The sequence below is a fragment of the Hippocampus bargibanti genome, linkage group LG03 (assembly GCF_051943395.1).
Source record: "Hippocampus bargibanti isolate YZ-2025 linkage group LG03, ASM5194339v1, whole genome shotgun sequence".
NCBI classification, from domain to species: domain Eukaryota; kingdom Metazoa; phylum Chordata; class Actinopteri; order Syngnathiformes; family Syngnathidae; genus Hippocampus; species Hippocampus bargibanti.
Window position 1 is genome coordinate 13,014,496 of NC_142736.1, and position 20,858 is coordinate 13,035,353.

Consider the following 20,858-nt stretch of genomic DNA (forward strand, 5'->3'; position numbering starts at 1 on the left):
ATCTCTTTTTTTGTAAAAAAAAATGAAAAAAATTAAAGCTTTTCAACATGTGCAAAATTCAGTTTTATGACGTTTCTCTTCACAGAAGCTCCTCACAAACGAGTCAGTTGACAATGTAGGTCCTGAAGTAAAACCATTGCTTTGTTGATACTAGTTAACAATTAACAATAAAGAATGCAAAGGTAAGATGGAAAACAGCATGTGTAACATAGTGCCAATGCCAATTTGTTTAAAAGGGGATGTTGCTTTCTCCTGTTATATATTGAATCATCTGCGAACTGGACATCATATTTGTGTTTTGTCTAGTGTTGCATAACTCCAGCCCTCCAAGCGCTAAGGTCGCAATTTGGCACAGGATAATTCGTTTAAAGTAGAATGCAGTCGCACCATTGGAAAATGGAAAGGGTTGCGCAATTGTCCAGCTTCTTAGACGGCCTTTTGAAGGGTGGGCTGTGCAGTCTGAAGTTTCAATAGACACGCTCAGCTGCAGCGCCTGCATTTGCATTTCATGCAGACTTCGCACGGCGGAGTAAGCGCCGCGGATGACTCTGAACTTTAAAAAAACACACACATTAACAATTCGAAGACGCCAAACAAGGATTTAGTTTGCATTCGCTTGATGAGAAATACTACACTTCAGGAGACAACAATCGGCCTCTGTTTTAAAAATGTCTGAAAACGTAAAGACGGCACTAGGTTTCTCCGCGGAGGGGTACTAATTCCACAGCGCGACCGACTGCCATCATACATTTCATGAGCTCCAGTCAAGCGGACAGTGTTCATTGCAGCGTTAAACCCCGACATGCCACCGTTTGACTTGAATAAGTTTAAAACATCGAGGAAATAACACTTTAGACTGTTTAATCGGTATCGCATTAAAAGACAGCTCGCTTTGGGTTTTGTTTACGGCAGCAGACCTTTGGACCATTGGGAGAAGTCAAGCAAACTAAAAGATGTCAATCCTGCCTTTCACTCCCCCCATTGTCAAGCGACTTTTGGGCTGGAAGAAGGGAGAGCAGAACGGCCAGGAGGAGAAGTGGTGTGAAAAGGCGGTGAAAAGTCTGGTGAAGAAGCTGAAGAAGACGGGACAGCTGGACGAACTGGAGAAAGCCATCACCACACAGAATATCAACACAAAATGCATCACCATACCAAGGTAAGACGAGGTGACCATCAATTGGCACTGCTGCAGTTTAACAGGGGCAGGTTAATTCCTCTGATATGCCACGAAATAACCCACCTGTTGTGAGAATAAATTGGTCCTTTTTGCAATTCAGCTTCATGCCCGTTTCCTTTCTCTCGACGATATTACACATCGCACAATTACACTTTAATAACAGGCGAATAAGGTGCTTTGGATTCACGCCAACTGAAGTGCTGGTGGACAGCTTGCAAAGCCTCGGTCAAATAGTCCCCGCCACGCCATCAAACACATTTAAAGCCTTATATCGCCTGATTTGTGCAAGCAGGGGCACATAGTACAGACTCTGGAATTGTGCATTTGACACACGCAATGCACTGACTCAAATGGAGTCCAAGTTATATAATTTTCCCTTAATCTGCTCGGTTTTCTGGCGCTATGTGCCGGTGCCGGAACTCTGCCTCGTGCTGACCTCCTCTCGCCCTTCTCCCTGAGCTATGCAGCAATAAACAGCTTGCAGATGCAATCAACTCGACTGGAAAGTGAGCGTAGAGGCGGTGAGAGGTCAGCTGTGGTCAAAGATGGACTCAATTTCTATGTCTTTACGCTGGTCAATGTTTCTAGTAATATCACACGTTTTGAAAGGACACCATGTTCCGTTGTTTTTTTTTCTGTGTTTTGGTTTTAAATGAACAACAATAACATTGTACTTTGTATAAGGCAGAGCTCCCCAAACTTTACTGGGCAAAGGAACATATTTTAAATTGGAAGAATCTCCTGGGACAATGAACACTGCCAAACAAATGTCTCAAAACGAGGCAGATATACGAGTAACGCCCATTTATCATGGAGGAAACATTTAAGAAACACCCACTGTAGCTGAAAGTTCATAGTACATATAGGGTATATAGTAGACAGACTATATACTGTTGAACATTGGTGTCAAATTCAAACGCCAGATCGACCAGACAGATGATGTGCATTTACTGCATGCATCTTGCTAAAATATGCAAATTGCAAAATGACCATTCCTTTAGAAACGTTGAGATTTTAGACTTTTGTTTTGTTACCAATCACGCAATTATCTAGTAAAATAAATGTAATAACGGGTGGCTAGAAATTGGGAACTGACATTCCTGTGTGGAGAGTGTTCTCCCTGTCCCTGTGTCAATTTTGTCCGGGTTTTATGGTTTCCTCACACGTTCAATGAATAAGCATGGAAGTTTAATGGAACACAAGTGTCATAAAGTGTGATTGTGTGTGCAAATGGTTGTCCATCAATGCGTGTGCCCTGCGATTGCTTGGCAACCAGTTTAGGGTGTATCCCGTTGACTGCCAGAAGACAGCTCCAGCCTGTGACCCTCATGAGTACAAGTGGATTACAACATAGATGGATGGATTGATGGATGTGATCATATTTGAGCAAACAGATCTTAAGGGCCTCTTATTTCAGACAAAAAATATTTTGACACCCCTGATATAGGACCATAAAAATACATTACTCCTCTTATGTAATTTAAAAATAACAAAATTGATAGCTTGCACAGTTCTTATAAGAATAATAAAAAACCATTATGTATACTTCAGTCTGTTTATTAATCATTGTTAGTTAGGCACGATCTTACAATCGATTCTGATAATACCATAACGTGAACAAAAATATCGCTGTATCCATAACATTAAAATCCTAGCTCAAAAATGTTAATTAAAAACATAATAAACCCAATCAATAAGTACAAACTTTATTCGTTAATTTTAACTCTTCATAGTAAGTCAGTGTCCCATCTCAGGTGAACTAATTTTAACAGTGAACTTTAAAGTGGTGGTTCTTTCACTCAACTCTGCAAGTGGCCAACCATTTTCCCTGCTTGCATAGACATCCCCACCTAAAAAAAGTACAAGGTCATTATCTGTAACCATCGGCGACGGTAAACCATCACATTGGCAACCGGCACATGCACACACAATTTAAGTTTACTGTAAAACTGACTTAAAACTAAAGAAAATGTAACACTCACAGATGTCACGGTTGTTACATTGTATTTATAATTGTATTTTATGTATTGCATTGTATTTGTGATTATATTTTATTTATTATAGTACCTATGCTTGTCTGTGACTGTAAAGTGTCCTTGAGAGCTTTGAAAGGCGCTTAAAATGTAATGTATTATTATTATTATTATTATTATTATTATTGAATGTTGCCCACTCGCTGTCACGGTTTGCAATGTGGTGATGGCAGATGTGGTTCCCAAAAAGCAGGCAGGAGGGAGCAGCAGCCCAAAAAGCAGGCAGGAGGGAGCAGCAGGTTGTGTTTGTGAAATTGTATTAAAATAAAGTCAACAGGAACAAAATCTAAAACATCAGTCATTCAAACAGAAAAAATACAAATGCAAAGAGGGCAAAAAATACTCAGGCATTTGGATTTGATTAGCTTGTACAGTATTAGTTTCGCAGTGGGGAAATTTACATTTCACAGCAGAAAAGTGGTGAAGTAAGAGGAAAGGAAGGGACGAAGTAGAAAAACAAAACCCAGGACCTGCTGTAAAGGCAGCCACTCTCGCGGCGCCATTTTGAACATTTATTTATTCTCTCAGCTGCCTCCTCTTGCTCTGAACTATGCATCTGTTTGAGCCGACCTCAGTATTGTCTGACATGATGTAGCACAACATGTTACTCAACTGAAGGTCTTCAACTTTAAATATGGACTTGTCTGTTCACTACATTTAAAAAAACATAGAAATGATGATCACATATTCGGGGCATGCACGCTGAACCGCGATATCGAGGGGAACACTATAGTAAGTAAGTAAGTAAGTAAGTAAGTAAGTAAGTAAGTAAGTAAGTAAGTAAGTAAGTAAGTAGGTAGGTAGGTAGGTAGGTAGGTAGGTAGGTAGGTAGGTAAGTAAGTAAGTACGTAAGTAAGTAAGTAAGTACGTATGTACGTACATAAGTAAGTAAGTAAGTAAGTAAGTAAGTAAGTAAGTAAGTAAGTAAGTAAGTAAGTAAGTAAGTAAGTAAGTAAGTATACTATAGTACCTTGTTAATAAGTGCCTTGCATGCTGGGTCCGAGAGGACAGTAATTTCATCTGTGCTGTATGTCATGCATATTAGCATATTTGACAATAAAGCTGACTTTGACTTTAAGTCAGGGGTCTCAAACTCAATTTACCCGGGGGCCGCTGGAGGCAGAATATGCGTGAGGCTGGGCCGCATCGGTTTTTCCACAAGAAAATCACAGATAAAACATTCCAATGTTCTCAAAATCTTTATTTTTAACACACAAAAAATGAATTAAACGAATAAATGGAAAAATGAATAAAAAAATAAATGAACCTGTAATAAAAAAATAAAATAATTCAATGATCATAAGGCAGTAACAGACGACTGAAAAAAACACAGGAAAACTAATTATTTTAATAAAGTTTCAAATGTCTGTATTCACAGTTCTTTAACCTTTAACTTTCTTAACATAAAGAAAATATTGAACATTAACTGTACTAAACATTGCTTATCTTGATTACTTGTTCAGCTCCACACACAAGTTTCATTCATATCAATCATGCGGGCCGCACTAACATTAATCTTTCATATCAAGGCGGGCCGCAAATTCTTTCGGGGGGCGCATTTGGCTCACGGGCCGCGCGTTTGAGACCTCTGCTTTAGCCCTCGAGTGGAAGAGCATTTGATTCTTCTGCCTGTCATTATACCTTCCTCGCACAGGAAGATGAGCAACAATGCATTATGGACCAGATCAGTGATATTGGATAATGATTCTACAGCCATTACAGAGCAACTTAAATATTAGCTACTGATGCAGAGTCGTTGGAGGTACGGTGTCTTGTTTCTGGGCATTTTAGCACGTTCAGTAAACTCATTTCTCCGACAACCAAGCTACATTTATAAATTAAGTACCATTCGCTCCTTTGATTTAGTTCAGCTAAACTCTTGAATGTTTGATTGTCAAAATAATCCAAAAGTAGATGGATTGCACAAGAATAGATATGGATAGGGTTTTGACGTGAAAAATGTTGATTTACAAAAACGTAAGTACAACAAAAGATGCTAGTAACAAACAAACAATAACTAACAAAACAAACAAAACACTTGAAAAAGGCAAGGAAGAATATCAAAGTAAATAATTTGTCACTTAACTCATTCACTGCCATTCCCGAATTAATTCGGGAATTGACAAGAAGAGATGAAAGAAAAGAGTCTAATGTTTCTTACGCTGCATTGAGTGTTTATGTAATCCCAAAACTCAACATTCTGTGGGTCCTGCAATTTGAGTGAAAATGACAAAAACCATGGCACTGGAGTTGACTCATTTTTGCACATCGTCTGTCAGTGAATGAATTAAGGACAAGTTAATCCAATGCATGGTAATGCTTCAACAGAAGAAATTAGAAAAATGATATACTGTACTTGAAAATACCAAGTACAAGAGAAGTGGCAAGAATCTAAATGGTAAAAACAATGATCGAAAATTCAGACAGTTGGCAACGAGTCCTGAGCAAGGCTGTAATAATCCAATAGCCAGTTGTCGGCGTGGCGGAGTCTTAAAAGGCAGCTGGTAACGAGACATGTTTACAGGCAGGTGTGGTTCACGAGAGAACTCCCATTCTCCAGATGGAGACTGGAAAAACAAAGCAAACAGGACAGGATCATGACAGTCACATTTAGAGTGCTTGATTTTCCACTGCAAGATAGCATTGGCAAGTCACCGCTTGTGTAAGTTAACTTGACTGACTTTCCTTCTTGGAGTCTGGGTTGAGTTTCCTCGGTGACAGTGTTGCGCGTGCCAATGATTCGTCTGCCCCGATAGAACTTGTGCCCTTTGATTGACTGGTGAGTAGTCTGCCTTTCACCCCACGTCAGCTGGGATACGCTCCAGCTCCCGCAATCGTGAACAGGATAAGTAAGTCGAAAATGAGTGGAAAATAGTGCTCTTGCAGTAGCGGGAACTGCTATGATGTACAGTAAGTTGTGCGTAGCACATCACTCACAATGAAAGACAAACGGGCAACAGAATGGTGGGAGAATGACAACTTTTGCATACTTTGTTTGAAGTCGTTTTTGGTCGTTTTCACGTTTCCCAATGACAGCAGGCTGAAAACAGCAATTTGGCACACAATACAGTACCAACTGTTACTAAGAATACTGACAAAAAACAATTACATTAAGGTATCACCACGTAGATAAAGCTCAAAAGAAGCGGTTTAGAATTGCTGTTTGCAAGTCAAAAATTCAAAACACACTGAAGAGCAAAATCAGAGGTTTGACGGTTGTCTGAAAGTTGAAAGCGGGAAACAGTCCTAATAACCTTCGTTGGCCGGAACGCAGGCACATTCATGTGTCTCAATGCGTTTACGTAGCCAAGGTCCTTGGAGAAGAAGATTGAGGCTAGCTCAGTGTTGATTACGTCACGCATATTTCTGGTGGTAAGCCAGTGCGGTTGAACACATTACACAGTTGCTCTAAAGGTCTGCCCTGGTGTCCGGTAATTTTTGTCATGACTTTCTGACACTGTTGGAACGTATTGCTCGATACAGATTGGTCTACACAGTGTCTGAAACCCATGACAAAATGTTACCGGACAGCAGGGCAGACAACTCTGAAAAGTTGCCTGCCCAGTCATAAAGTTACCTGCCCCATTTTTTACAACTTAAAACACAATATGACGACTAATCACAAAAAAAAAAACATTGTTGCAAAGTATTAAGGATTGATAATCAGAATATATAACAGAACAACACTTTAAAATTAAGTAATTGATGTACCTACCACAAATGCTCCCTTGCTTAATTTATCGTAAATATCCCTTGCTGATGATTTTGCTCCAGTTGTCGTTTGTCCATACACTGTTCGGCATGTTGCACAATGCAATGTTTGCGTTGCGTCGTCTGCTACAAGCCACGTGAACTACTCCTTCCACGATCCTTTTAATGTATGTTTACGTTTTGTAGCATCATACATTTTGTTAGCTTGTTTTGAATCTTTCTTCTGGTGCAGAGGTTTTGGCTTGATTCCTAACCACTTATCCATTTTTGTTGTGTTCTCTGTGCGTCTACTTGGGGAAATGATGTGCAAAATCGATACAGGCTTCTGATTGGCTGCCGAGTATGCAAATGCCAAACAAACCGAAATTCCGAAATTTCCAAACCGAACGAAGATTTCAAAATCGGAATAAAGCAAATGTTTGATTTGAAACAAAATATTTCTGTAAATTATACGCCCGACGTAAAAGTTGCAAGCCCCGGGCGTACAGGCAAATTTCAGATACTGGTCTACATCTGCTTTACCATACATACCTTTGACCTTTTAATACTCAAACGCTTTTACCACTTCATTGCATTCACGGCTTTCATCAGCAATCAGGATGGCGGATGCTGGCATGTCAGCAAAATAGTGCTGGTGATGAATTGCACTTGACTCAGTCAACTTCAGGAGCAACTTGGGGTTGAATGTAGTGCTCAAGTTTACGGAAAATTCAGATATGATTCAGTAAAGCAAAATACTAAATGGCCCCTCTTCTCTCCTGGCAACTACATGTCACATGGCTGTTTAACATAAGCAAAAGTGAATTTTGAAATGTGCGCTCAGTTGTTAAAAGTAACACATAGAGGCTGTAATTTCGACTTAATCACATACTGTATGTTGGCTGGAATAGAAGAGTACACAAGGCACTCCCAGATTCTTGATTCCCGCAAGTGCACATATCACAGCTCATACCGTACAGCCCAGGCCAGCAGCATTCATGCTTAAGCCTACCCGGAAATTTATACAATGTTTGGCATGATCCAGGTTTCATATTTCCCACCACTAATACGGAGGGGAAGAGGCAGAGCGCATTAAGATGACCCCGGATCAGTATTGGATGTTAGTATGACCGAAGAGTGTCCCATTGAGAGCTGTTGGTTCTATTAATTCTCCTGTGTACTGGCATGCCGAGAGCAGCTGCCTGCATGTTGAGGCTTGTCCTTGTTGAGGTCAGCTCCTTTCTCTGCCTGACACTTGAACTCAGTGATGAGGCTTAGCTCCTGCACCAGTGAGCGAGTCAGCCCATAGCTGCACCTGCTGGTGGAGTGGAAACAACCGTTCGACTGTCTAGTTTTTATTTGACAGTGAACCCTTTATTTCATATATAATTTGTGACAATAGGCATCTAAAAAGTTGACATCTAAAATTCTTTTTCATTTCATTTTCCCGGTGAAAATAATGAGGATTGAAGATTTGCATGAGATTGTGCAGTTTCCCTTTGAAATCTCTTTAAAGGCATTTTCCCCATGAAGGTTCTGGTGGATACGTCCTTATCATTTGACCACAGTATACACTTAAGGTGGGCTGTTTCACAGATCTTTAATACCAAAATGCACTCACATCATTCTGACATTCACCAATAATCTCATTGCTGTGTTGATCAATGTAAAAAAATATACCAAAAGAGACCTTTCTTTTTGTTTGTTTGTTGTTGTTGTTTCTTTTTTTTTACATTTATTTTTTATTTTTTTGTATTTTCTACATGTGATTTTTGGCACCATTGAAATTTAGTTTTAGATTGACCATTGATCTCACTCTGAGTATGTTTGAGTTATTCTTTTCCAATCTCATTTGAGGCATGGTTGCCAACATGCTTTCTGACCAAGTGAAACCTGTGTAGAATTTGCTGTTTTTATACCAATGCTGCTAATGTTACCCAGGTATTGATTTTCTTGCAATGATCATGCCTGAATTTCTTTGAGACATGGACATTTGTTTTTTGGAAGCTCTATAAACACCAAAAGCTTGATGGCAACACACCTGTCCACCAAAAAATACTTGTGGAATTGTGGGAATTATTTAATTCCTTCCTCTTTCTCTGCCTTAATTTAGTCTTGTAGTCCATTTGAGATCATCATAATCTGTTTCGCAAACACTGTTTAACTTGAAATGAGGCAACCGTAAGGCTCTTCGTCTGTCTTTTAAGTATTCACCAAAAAATGTAATATTATCACACAGATTTAGATCATTGTATTCACATGTGGATGGTTGAAAAAAATCATTTGCATTTTCACCACAATATTTGGCGAAATACAAGTGATATATGAGTGAATTGGGAGTTTCACATTGCGTTTTACTCTTGGTTGCACTGGACGGATGATTCAGATGCATGACTATAGCGTTTGTAACAGTCTTTGTATGTGCTCACACATTGTTGTGTGTGGGCACTGTTTGCCTGAAAGACACAAATTAGGTCACGTTCGTGTGGTGATCTTTAAGACTCAATTCATGCACTTAAGCTCATTAATGGAATGTATTATATCTGTGTTGAGACTGAAGGTAAACTGGGGCATCTGATATTTTGATCAACTGATGTATTTCACAGATACAGCATTTATGCCATATATGTGTGGAAAGTAGTTTACATAATCATCGGTTTTGAATACCGCTGGATTTATTTTACTAAGAAATGAAGTCACATTAATAAAGATCCCAAGATGCACTTTGGAAGCACAACTTTGCTTCAAATGTAAAACAAAAGCAGAAAAGAAATAATAGAAAGATTCATGTGTGTTACACCAGGTTGCCAATATTCTTCTCTTCTGCTGTACTGTTGCTTACTTTAGCAATTCATAGATTTGTCTCCATAAATTTTAATTTCATGTTGAGAAAACAAATCCAGTGAATGTGTAATAGGATCCTTTTCACCCACACGCATGAATCATGTTTCAGTTATGATGGGAGACCAGTGTGTTCTCCATATGAATGTCCCAGAGGCAGTGGCAGAAAAAAAGGTCCAGATTTGCCAATAAAGATGACCAAGCATTGTTAAAATGGCTCTGTGGGGAAAAAGACTTGCTTTGGAAAATACCCTCATTTGCTCTCTGGGGAACCAACTTTTGATGGACACGCTTGAGTTTATTTACGGCTGTTTCCTGGTTACTTTCCCTTTATACCCTGCTTAAAGTGATGTCACAAAATCAAAGGAGAAATCAAGCTCTTGGGTTTGCGGCAATTTCCTCCAAAAATGACATTGTGAAAAATGACAGTATGGCGAAATAAACTCGCTTACAAAATTTAAAACATGTTTCTATTCAAGTCTGTTTGATTGTTCCAGAATCCTACAACATCATAATGAGTCTTATTGAGCAGAAAAAAAATATGATTGTTCAGCCGAGAAAAGTGACTTGTATGCTTGGAGGTATGGCAGCGAACATTTTCTTGAGATGCGTGTGATACAAACATTTTTATCTACTGGAATTGTTTATTCAAATTGTTTGTAAAAAAATGTTTGAATCGTATGTGTTGCATTAGGGAGACATACAAAACCGCGGCCCTCGACAACCGGGGCTGGGCTTACCTGATTCAAATGAAAAATGGGAGCAAAGGAAGGAGTTCTGGAAAACTGATTCAGAGAAACACTAGCACCGGTCTGATAATTTAAGTACAGTGAAACCTTGGCTTACGAACTTAATTGGTTCCCAGAAAGTGTGTGTAAGGCGAAACGTTCGTCTGCCAAACATTTATTTCCCATAAGAAACCATTAAAAATGAGAATAATCCATTCCCAGGTCCCCATAAAACATCATTTTCTACTAAATAAGCTTTAAAACTACACAAAATATATCTTATTTTACGTACAATAAATGTGCTATTGTATTGTAATTAAAGAAATAAACTGCACTGTATCATAAAGTCGATTTTTTTACCTTTGTGATGGTCGTTAATGTAGCCTCTTGATGATATCCAAGTGAAGTTGCCGTGCTTTCTCGATGATAATCCCCTCACTCACACGGTCCCCTGATAGCTGCTTTTTGTTAATCCAAATCAACAGAAGTTTTTTTAACCTCTTCTATTGCTTGAGACCGTAGACAACACAGTAGCAATGGTCGACTTAGCATACTGGTACTGGGATGCTAAGTCACACAACACACACTTTGTTTGTGTTTTTGATGATCTTCTTCTGCTCAACCGTAATTTTCTTTAATGTCTTTTTTGGCTTAACACGAGCCTGGGTCTTTATGGTCCCATAACAGCAAAAGTACTCCACATGAAAGCAAACCACGTCTGCACTCAAAGGGAAACTAAAACTAGTAAAACTAGTCCGCCAGCCACCGTGGTGTTGTTCGCTCGTGTGGTTTGGTGTTCATCCGCCGAAAACTAGTCCACCAGCCACCGTGGCGCTGCGTGTGGTTTGGTTCGTCCGCCGAAAACTAGTTCGTATGCCAAGATTCTATTCTCGCAAATTTAATGTTCGTAAGGTGAAAGGTTCATGAGCTAAAGCGTTCGTAACCCGAGGTATCACTGTATTCCAAATGGACAATTTCAGTATTCTAAATGGAAAATGTCATCATCTCTGTTTTCAAAGAAAAGTCTTCAGCAGTCACCGCGGTACATCTCACTGCTGTATGGATTAGGTTTAACCTAACCCGAATGTCTTCAAGAAACTTTAAAACTGTCAAGACCACCGGTATCAAACCCGTTACATCATTTTACGTGGCGCCATGAAAGAAAATCATGTGGGTCAACCTCCATGATCCTTGCTAAAATCTGCGCCAAAATATCAAATTACCACGTGTTATACTATGATGTTGAAATTTTGCAATAATGTTGTCACTTGAAGAATAATTGAAGAAGTAACAAAAAAATAATGGGCTTGAGTGATGACACTTAAAAAAACTGATGAATTACTAGTTTTTTAAAGTTAGTTATACAATGACATAATCAAAGATTTATTCGGTCTCAGTGGAGGACGTAACTAAAGTGGCCAGCAACAAAAATGAGCTTGGCACCCCTGTTCCATTTTCATGGTTGTAAACGTCTGTCTCATTTAGTAAGTTTTAGTGTTAGTTCAGTGTGAAGTTCATGTGTCGGAGAAAGAGTGGTGTAGACAAGCACTCAGGGAGGGTAGAGGGAATTGTGGGCTGCTGTCCAGATCAAAGGCCACCGTGTTATTGGCTGGGACCGTAACAAAGGAATTAAATGATGTTCAATAAATGACCAAGAATTGTTGTTGTGGTATGCTTCAACAGTGGAAAGAGGTTTTACATGATTACTAACAATATAACAATATGATCAAATTTGTGAATTCAAAATAGTAATTGACGACTATGATTGATGAAAAAATAACCACTTCATCATTTTATTACATTTTAGGGTGGCTTGGCATGCTGTCATAAACATTTCCAACACAGATCATTGGGGTGAAGAGTCTACCATTGCTCATTCCTTTAAAGTTGTTCACCTGAGTCATTCTAGACACGATTGTGTGAACATGTCAGTGGGTAAAAATCAATGTGATTCAGTCAGAAGTTTCACGGTCAACTACTGTTACAAATAAGTTCTACTACTGTTACAAATAAGTTCATGAGAATTCCTACAAATTATTGTTGGATATCTGTCTGTCTAATTTGCCTATCAGTCTGTGTGTGATAGTTTCAGGCAAATCTCTTTGAGGCTGCCAAAGACTCTGCGAGGGTGTGGGCTGCTGTTTGCTTTGTGGTTTGCACCGGAGGGGTTAAGGAGACTGCTTGGCCTTGACTTTTTCTATCTGCGGGGGCGTGCGCGTGCATGCGCTTTCACATACACATGCGGCATAGGAACACACACACACGCACGCACGCATGCACACACACTCACCAGACAACAAACCTGCCTTTGTGCTCACTGGGTGCTGGTTTACAACTGGCTTATTTGCAGGAAACCAACTTGACATAAAGAACCATGGTTTAAGAAGAGAGTATGACTGCTGCTTCAAAGTCATAATGAAGTTAGTCCTTAGATAAGAAGTAATTAATGGGGGTCAGTAATTTGGCCGATGTTGCAGAGGCCAAGCAGCAATGGACATTCTTTGACAATGAGTCATGTGCATAATAGAGATGAGAGTAAATTTGAAGTTACTTCAGTTTGATCCCTCTGCAATTCAACGATAGTACTGCCGAAGAATGGGAATTGGGAGCACCAGGTGAAGATTTTAAAATGGTATGTATGAGCTAGTGTCCTTGAGAGTTTTGAAAGGCGCTTATAAATACAATGTAAATAACCAAAAAAAAACATAGTGATGTTTTTTGCATTTAACGCTACAAAAGTGCAACCCATGCCTCCGTGTCAGGTCTCCCACTAAGATAGGAAATGATTTCCTTTTCACAAACTCTTGGATGTACGGTCATACCTCTGTTTTCTACCATAATCTGTTCCAGAAGGCTGTTTGAAAAGCACATTGTTTGAAATCTGAAACTATTTTATTTGCCCATGATTAGGGGTTAGTGCACTATGCAGAAATAACAAAAACACAGCCAGATTTGTGTAAATAAATCACAACAAACACGTCTGCTCACAATGAACATTATGTTAGAATTAGTTATATCCACATGCTAAAAACATCCTGTTATTTCATTTCTACTTATTCTTATCAATTAGTAAGTCCATATATGTACATGTAGTTTTGTTATTTGCACATGTTAATTAGTATACATGTACTCAGCTTGTACTTAGTATAAAAACCTACCTATCATGTTTCAGTCTAATAATAAATATTCATGATTGTATCTAGCAGATGATAGGTCCTTTGCAAGGTGACATCACTCCTGTTTATTTGAGGGAGACGAGCTCTCTCTCTCTCTCTCTCTCTCTCTCTCTCTCTCTCTCTCTCTCTCTCTCTCTCTCTCTCTCTTGCTCTTGTCTCTCTGTCCCTTGCCTTACCTTCTCCCCTTAGCTGCACAAATGGAGAGCTGAACCAGGAAGAACAACATTAACACAACACATTACAAGAGGAAGCGTCACTTCCTCGTCTTCTGATTCAAATAATTGATTGGTGCTCAGCAATGAATATCATTTGCCAATCTCAAAGTTTTTGGAGGTTGTTGTCCATCTAACTATGTGATTGGATTCACGATGAGACGATTTCACCCAGGGGTGATCACTATGTTTCCAGCTGATCCTCCCTAGTCCGATTTGCTTGGGGAAGAGAGCTTTGCTCTTTGCACCAAACTGAAGCATATTACCGCGACGTACATTTGAAGGTTCATTGGTTGTATGTCTGTTTTGCAACGCAAATTAGTTCTTGCAGCTACCAGCTGTCTTCGTTATCAATGCACGAGTCGATACGACTACATTGGGTATGTACAGTAATTCAACTATCGAGGGTCGTGGCTAGTCATTTGGGGTCCAAGGAAAACAATCTTGGCACCCACTCCTTGTGAATGTTCGTTCAATGTTCACAATAGGTGAATGACGTAATTCAGGCCATTTTGTCCAGTCATTATCCGAAAGTATAAATTACCCAACTAATAGTTACTACAAAACATTTTTTAATATTAATCGTTCCAACTAGCTAAACACTGTCAATTGAAGGAAATGTTACCATTAGAACTTTGTTGTTTTGAGATGTCGTTTAATTTGAATCCTTACGAAATGTGTATGAGTTTTAAGTTAGTGTGTCTAAACGCAGACACACAAAACCATTAACCTACTGTGTTACCATGTCACATGCTGAAATGACAACTGCTCAAGTGAAGTTGCGCGAAGACTCTTAAAGACCTTTTGTATTTTTTGTCGAGTTTTTCTGACACAAGAAATGCTAAATTTCATCTTAAATTTCTATTTGACTGAAATTCCGCCACTTCAATTATTTGTCGACTATCAAATAGCATGCTCCTAAATCAATGAATCTACTGCCTGAAATGTTGTGGAACTTCCACCGGTGTTTACATTTACAACTCAATTCCTTGAGGACAGTTCCATTGCAGAGATGTCTGCTTCTTAAACCCACTCCTAAAATGTAATCATACATAGAGCGAACTCCAATTGTCTCGGTTTCTTGGATTTTAGAATGGAAATGTCACTCAAGTAAGTGATGGTTTATACAGCTGTTGGATGATTTATTCAATTGTAAATGACTAGCTGTTTAAAAAAAGGGATTAAACTTTGTTTCCCTTGGCCTGCAGAACTGGCCAACTTGTCTACTGTTTGCCCTACTATACTGCTTGGCATTTGAGCTAATTTATTGATCCCATCTGGAACATAACAGTCATAATTCATTTTTCTTATAAAAGACACAGGCAGCGCTGGTCATCAAAAAGCATTAAACGTAAGCCTGCAAGATTTAGCAAAAAACACATTATTGGCATAATAGATGGACATTGACTTTGTGAATGAGAAATAAATGGCGGTGTCGTAACCCAGAGAATACTGTTTTACCGTAAAGTAATGGCAGGATACAAATCACCTAAGTTTGTTTATTTTGATTACTATCACACAGTAGAGCAATTTTACCAGTAATTGCTGTTTATATGTGTTGTTTTGGGATTTGATTTGATTTTTCTTGAAACCAGGGGTATCATTTTCTTGAATCAAAAGGGGGGAGGTGCTTATCAAGTTTACACATCTTGGCTTTCAAGTGCATTCCTCCAATGGTGCAAGTGATGTGCAAGGAACTTATTCTGCACACGCCTCCCACCATTTCTGGCTAAGTCATTAGATGTGTCTTTGCCTTACAAAAGAAAGGGATGCTGATGGAAAGGAACCAATAATTGGGTGGGAGAGAAAAGCAAAGGCAAGCTTGACTGTGTCCCACAGGTGATATAATTGGATTGGAGAGTTCTGGGAATAATGAAGGACGGCCAAAAGTGACATATGAAACCAGTAGACATACTGTTCAACCTGGACAGACTCACTTGAATGACTACAATTCCTCATGACAATAAAGTATTTTCCACCACATGAGAAAATTGACTTCATGACCACCTGTCGCTTCGAAACACAAATCTCTTTCCGCCAAATACAATTTTTTTTAAAAGTTGCTTTAAATGACACTTATCCAAAGAAATGTCTTTGCTTGAATGTAAACTGAGGTTAGCATTCATTTGATGAACCGCTTTATCCTTACAAGGGGTGTGGAGGGTGCTGGAGCCCATCCCAGCTGTCTTCGGGCAGTAGGCAGGGGACACCCTGAATGGGTTGACAACCAATCCCAGGGCACACAGAAACAAACAACCATTTGTGCTCACACTCACACCGAAGGACAATTTGGCATGTTTCAGTTTTATTAAAAACTGATGGTGCACCTTATAATTCAATGTGCTTTCTATATGGATACATATTTTAATCTCTTGGACACAGTAATTTAATTGTTCTGTAAAGTGTTTTGTTTAAGCTGCAGCAGTTGTGAAAGCTCTATATACGTAAAGCTGTATTGTATGGAATTCCCTTTACTGTAGCGCCATCAAATAGATGCATAATGGAGCCACTATTAAGGCTTTTATTCTGTATGCCACTTTTCATGTAGTGCACCCTCTAAGTAATTTGTTTTTAAAGTGATCATTCATTGAAGAGGCTCCTTCTCCACCTGTACTCTGAAGTGCCTTATAATATGAAAAATACAGCATATTGCTATGTTGGAAGTTTGTCAAAACAGCTCCAATATTTGAGATTCTAGTGTTATCATTAAAGAACATCGGCCTGTTGCTAAATGTTTTTAATCTGTAACTCTGATAGTAGTGGACTTCTCCTAAAACTGCAGAAGCACAATGATCCTCAACCCCCATCCCAACCTTTCGTGTCCACAACACAAACTTCTCTTAATGCAAGGATGGAGGTACGCCAGTGGGGAGTGAGACAGATGGAGGAGAATGGGAGGTGGGGGGTGTAGTGGTGAGGCTCACGGGGGCCCAGACACTCTGAGCTGCCCTGAGCTTTGGAGACACACTGCCAGCCCCATTGTCCAGCGGCACCCTCCTTTCTTTAGCCATCCCCGATTTGATTCATTACCTGCCCCTTCAGGAATATGTGCACTTGGGGTTGTAACATTACCTCCAAAATTTAAGTGCGTAATCTCATAAATTTACTTATATTATATATTACTTAAATTTCTCCACTGTGAGACTAATAAAGGCATATCCAATCCATATTCAAATGTGACATGGTTTGAGACAACTAGCAGGAAATTCTGTAACTTTCTATGGTACACCGGTTTGGATTAGAAATGCTGGAATTCCAAAGAAGATCTGAGTCAAAAGATTTGTATAGGTAGGTTCGCATGTGTGTGGGAAAAAAAGTAGTGAGCTTGTACACATATTGGGTCTATCGGAGGAGGTAGGCTTTCGTCACCGTGTTTGTTTTGCTCTCTTTCTAAAGTCTGTCAGGTTCAATCTGCTCTGTCTGAGCCGACTAGCTATGGCTTTGAGACGTCACACTGTGTTACACACGCATACATTCACTATCAAGCAGTGACGTGCGGTGAGGTTCATGGCTGGTGGGGCACTGACGTCATCAATGACGTCACCGCTCGTCTCTACTTAGTATTTGAACGGTAAATGTGAAAATTCAGCGATTTTGAAAAAAATCCTAAAACGGTGAAGTTAAATGGACAAGAACTTTAAAGTACAAATCACTAAATACATCTAACTGTTTAATTTATTTTTTCATTTGATATTTCCATGACAGGTTTCCATGATGACAGGTGAGGCAGTGCCTCACCTGCCTCCACTGACTGCACGTCACTGCTATCAAACTAACTATTCTCCGCACATTTTACAGGGGATTCCCCAATTTGCTGAGAGGATTTAAAACTATCATCATCACATGAATTCCTGTTCTGTTGTTTTTGTTTAGCCATCTTCATTCAAATCCTTGTTGACGCACTATTTGCCTCTGGTTAAAATCTATACCTACCTATCTGTGCTTTTCATTTGCTCTATTAAATTTCATTTACCAAACTTATTTCACTACGGCACAGTTGGCCACACAGTGTAGTGCTTTTGGGTTTGATTCCAGTTCCGGCACATTCTACACAGATACAGAGAGATCTATGTTTGCTCACTCACCAGCCTCTTGCCACTAAAGACTCTTTCAGGTTGTGGTTGTTTAGAAAGTTTACCACTTCTTCCTCTCAGCAGCAAGCTGAAGCGTGAAACCGGTGCCATTTTTACAGCCGTTTGTCAACAACATTGCAAATGTCCTCATGGAAATGAGTCATCGGAATGAAGGGCACATAGTTCGTGTCTGGACCTGTCTGTCCTTTTGGATTTCATGTTGACCGTGTTTTGCTCAATAAGTCGTAGAGCAAGAAGAAAATCTCATGACCTGTAGCATGGACTGCCACTCGCATATTCCCCACTTCCACTCTGCAACAATGTTTTTGTGACTCTTACTTTTCCTGTTATTTACTCACTGCCTTATCTTGATACGGTGCATTCTTGCATAGCCACAAAAACATAAAATACAGTAAAGTCTCGTTATATCGATATCGGATATATCGATAGTCCCGGTTATATCGATACTATTTCTATGCACGCACAGAGAAAATTACATGCAAACAGGGTCGGATATATCGATAGTCCCGGTTATATCGATATTTTTTCGGACTCCCTTGAATATCGATATAACGAGACTTTACTGTACATACTGTAGTGAACGCTGGCGCGTGTTGCTGCCACTGCTCACCCGCAGAAAAAATATCCTGTGACTGTGAAGTATCCTTGAGAGTTTTGAAAGGAGATTATTATTATTATTATTGTTATTATTATTATTATATTAATGTAGTACCAGACAATTTGTCTTAGTTTTAAGGTGACAGTTGATTGATTGTCCATGAACAGTAAAGTCAACAATGATATACACATTTATGTTTGGAGAAAATATCGCTAGTTTGGATAATGGGTAGATGAAGAGATGCTTCTCTGTGACCTATGTGTATGATTATTGTGATGACTCCTCGTCATATGATAACTTAAGTTACTATGTCTTAATGTTAATCAATCATCTTTTTATGGCGAACTATGTTCAAAGGTTCCTTAGGAATGTGTCTTTGGTTTTTGGAGTTCATCTAGTACTAAAGCAAAACAGGCCATTAAGCCAAATATATATTTGGGACATAAACACATAAGAGTCAGTGAGCAATGTAAGAGGAACAGTGGCGCCATAATTTTGACACAATGGGACTCTCCAGGCAACATAAGGTGTCCAGTCATGCATTCATTGTTTGAAGTGTGATAATGAGGTAGAAGTGACTTCTCAAAGAAAATACAGAAAAGACAGCCCCTAATGCCACTACACTTGTGTGAGCCCACGCATGTGTCGAGTTCCAGCTGACACCCACGCAGCCGCAGAGTTATAAGACGCATACCAAAAAGATCACATCATTTCACACATCTGCACTCAGGCGAGTTGTTTTATTTTTCTCGGTCAAAACACAACCTGAACAATATCCTTCCTCGAATGCCATTTTTACAGTCGTCGAGTGGTGTTTTGAGAGCCACAAGTTGAATTGTTATTATTGGGCGGATGAATGGTTTTAAATAAATGTTTTTCTTCCACTCACTTTTCCTCTTTCCTAATGATTTCTCAATGTTTTCCTCCAGTCAGCATAAGCTTTGGACATTTTATCAAGAGCCATTTTAGCTGCTTGCATCATTTAAAAACTTGCATTGGCTTTTGTTTTTTAAGTCAATAGGTTATGACATATGTTCTAATGTGTTTATCACTCAATGGCTCTGTCCATACTGAAAGTCAATTTAGTTTCTTTTTACCTAAATGTGAACGATACAATTTTCTCAAATATGACTCAAGCCTCTTTTTTATGTGGCTCGAATCGGATGTTCATCTGATACAACAACAGTTTCAACATTCAGGTTTCAAAGGGACAGAAATTTCACAATTGTTTGATAAATTAGAAATAAATTGCGGGGTAAAAGGGGAAAAAAACAGCCGGTGCCAAAAACAATATGTCATTTTAATAAAAACAGCATATATGGGGAATGTTGAGTTGCAGTCATACAACTGCCCTAAATCCGTCAGGCAGAGACCTACACGCGAGCTTATCCTGTAAGCACTGCGCCACGTGGGATTGTGTTATGTGCAATGCATGACACTTCATGGACACGGCGCATTGCATTCACATTAGACAGTGGCGGACTGTCAAGGCCTGCAAAGCCTTCTCTGCTGGCCTAAAAATATCTGAATCACGGGCTAATGTTAATTATATTTTGTCCATGAAATCTTATTAAATAATTCCAAATTGTCTTTCAGCTTCCTTTCATTACTTTTCCGCTGTTGCGCTGCTCCCAAATGCGTGTTTTCGTATTTAAGCATTTAACCAGTCACATTTCAGCCATCATTTGTTCCCAGAGTCAGAAATCTACCGGGACGCCTTCACTATCAGTTCTGCGAGCCCTTTTGCATCAAATGTGTCGATCAAACTGTTGCTCTAACAAATCAGATCATATTGCCCTTCATAACCTGCTGTGTGACCACAGCCTTCATATAAACTGTCACATCCTTAGGCAAACATTCAATTTGTAGAAAAAGTAGATAACATATGTGCTGCAGTACGGTGATGATGTTGCACTCTTAAAGTCGGCATTGACCATTGCCTTACCACTTTACATATCCTTTAAAGGACAACCGACGTCACTTTTTTGTTTCCTAACTGACATCAGAAAAAATGTTTTATAGCATCTAAAATATCCAAATCATGCATTATGATATTTTTATTCAAATGCAAAACATCAATAAAAACGACTTAAAGTGTCCGAAATCTGCAAAAAATTGAGCTGCGACTTGGGCATTTACAGAATGTCCCGCCCCCAGTTTGTGACGTCACGCCAAGACGTCTTGCATTGCTGGAGAATCAAAACAATGGCTTCAGATTCGGAGAATATGCTTTCTCTCTTCTACATCCAGTTATGAATATGATTCAAATAGTTCTGAAGAGGAAAGCATACATGTTTGCAATCGATTAA

General features: G+C 39.3%; 1 protein-coding gene across 1 annotated transcript in view; it reads left to right on the forward strand.

Annotated features, from left to right (window-relative positions):
* Positions 1–567: 567 nt before the first annotated feature.
* smad3a (SMAD family member 3a) overlaps positions 568–20,858 on the forward strand; it is a 32,347-nt gene continuing 12,056 nt past the window's right edge. Inside the window, exon 1 of the mRNA XM_088992039.1 lies at positions 568–1,156. Within this exon, the coding sequence (XP_088848165.1) occupies positions 954–1,156 (203 nt within the window). The 5' untranslated portion in view covers positions 568–953. The remainder of the gene's footprint in view (positions 1,157–20,858) is intronic.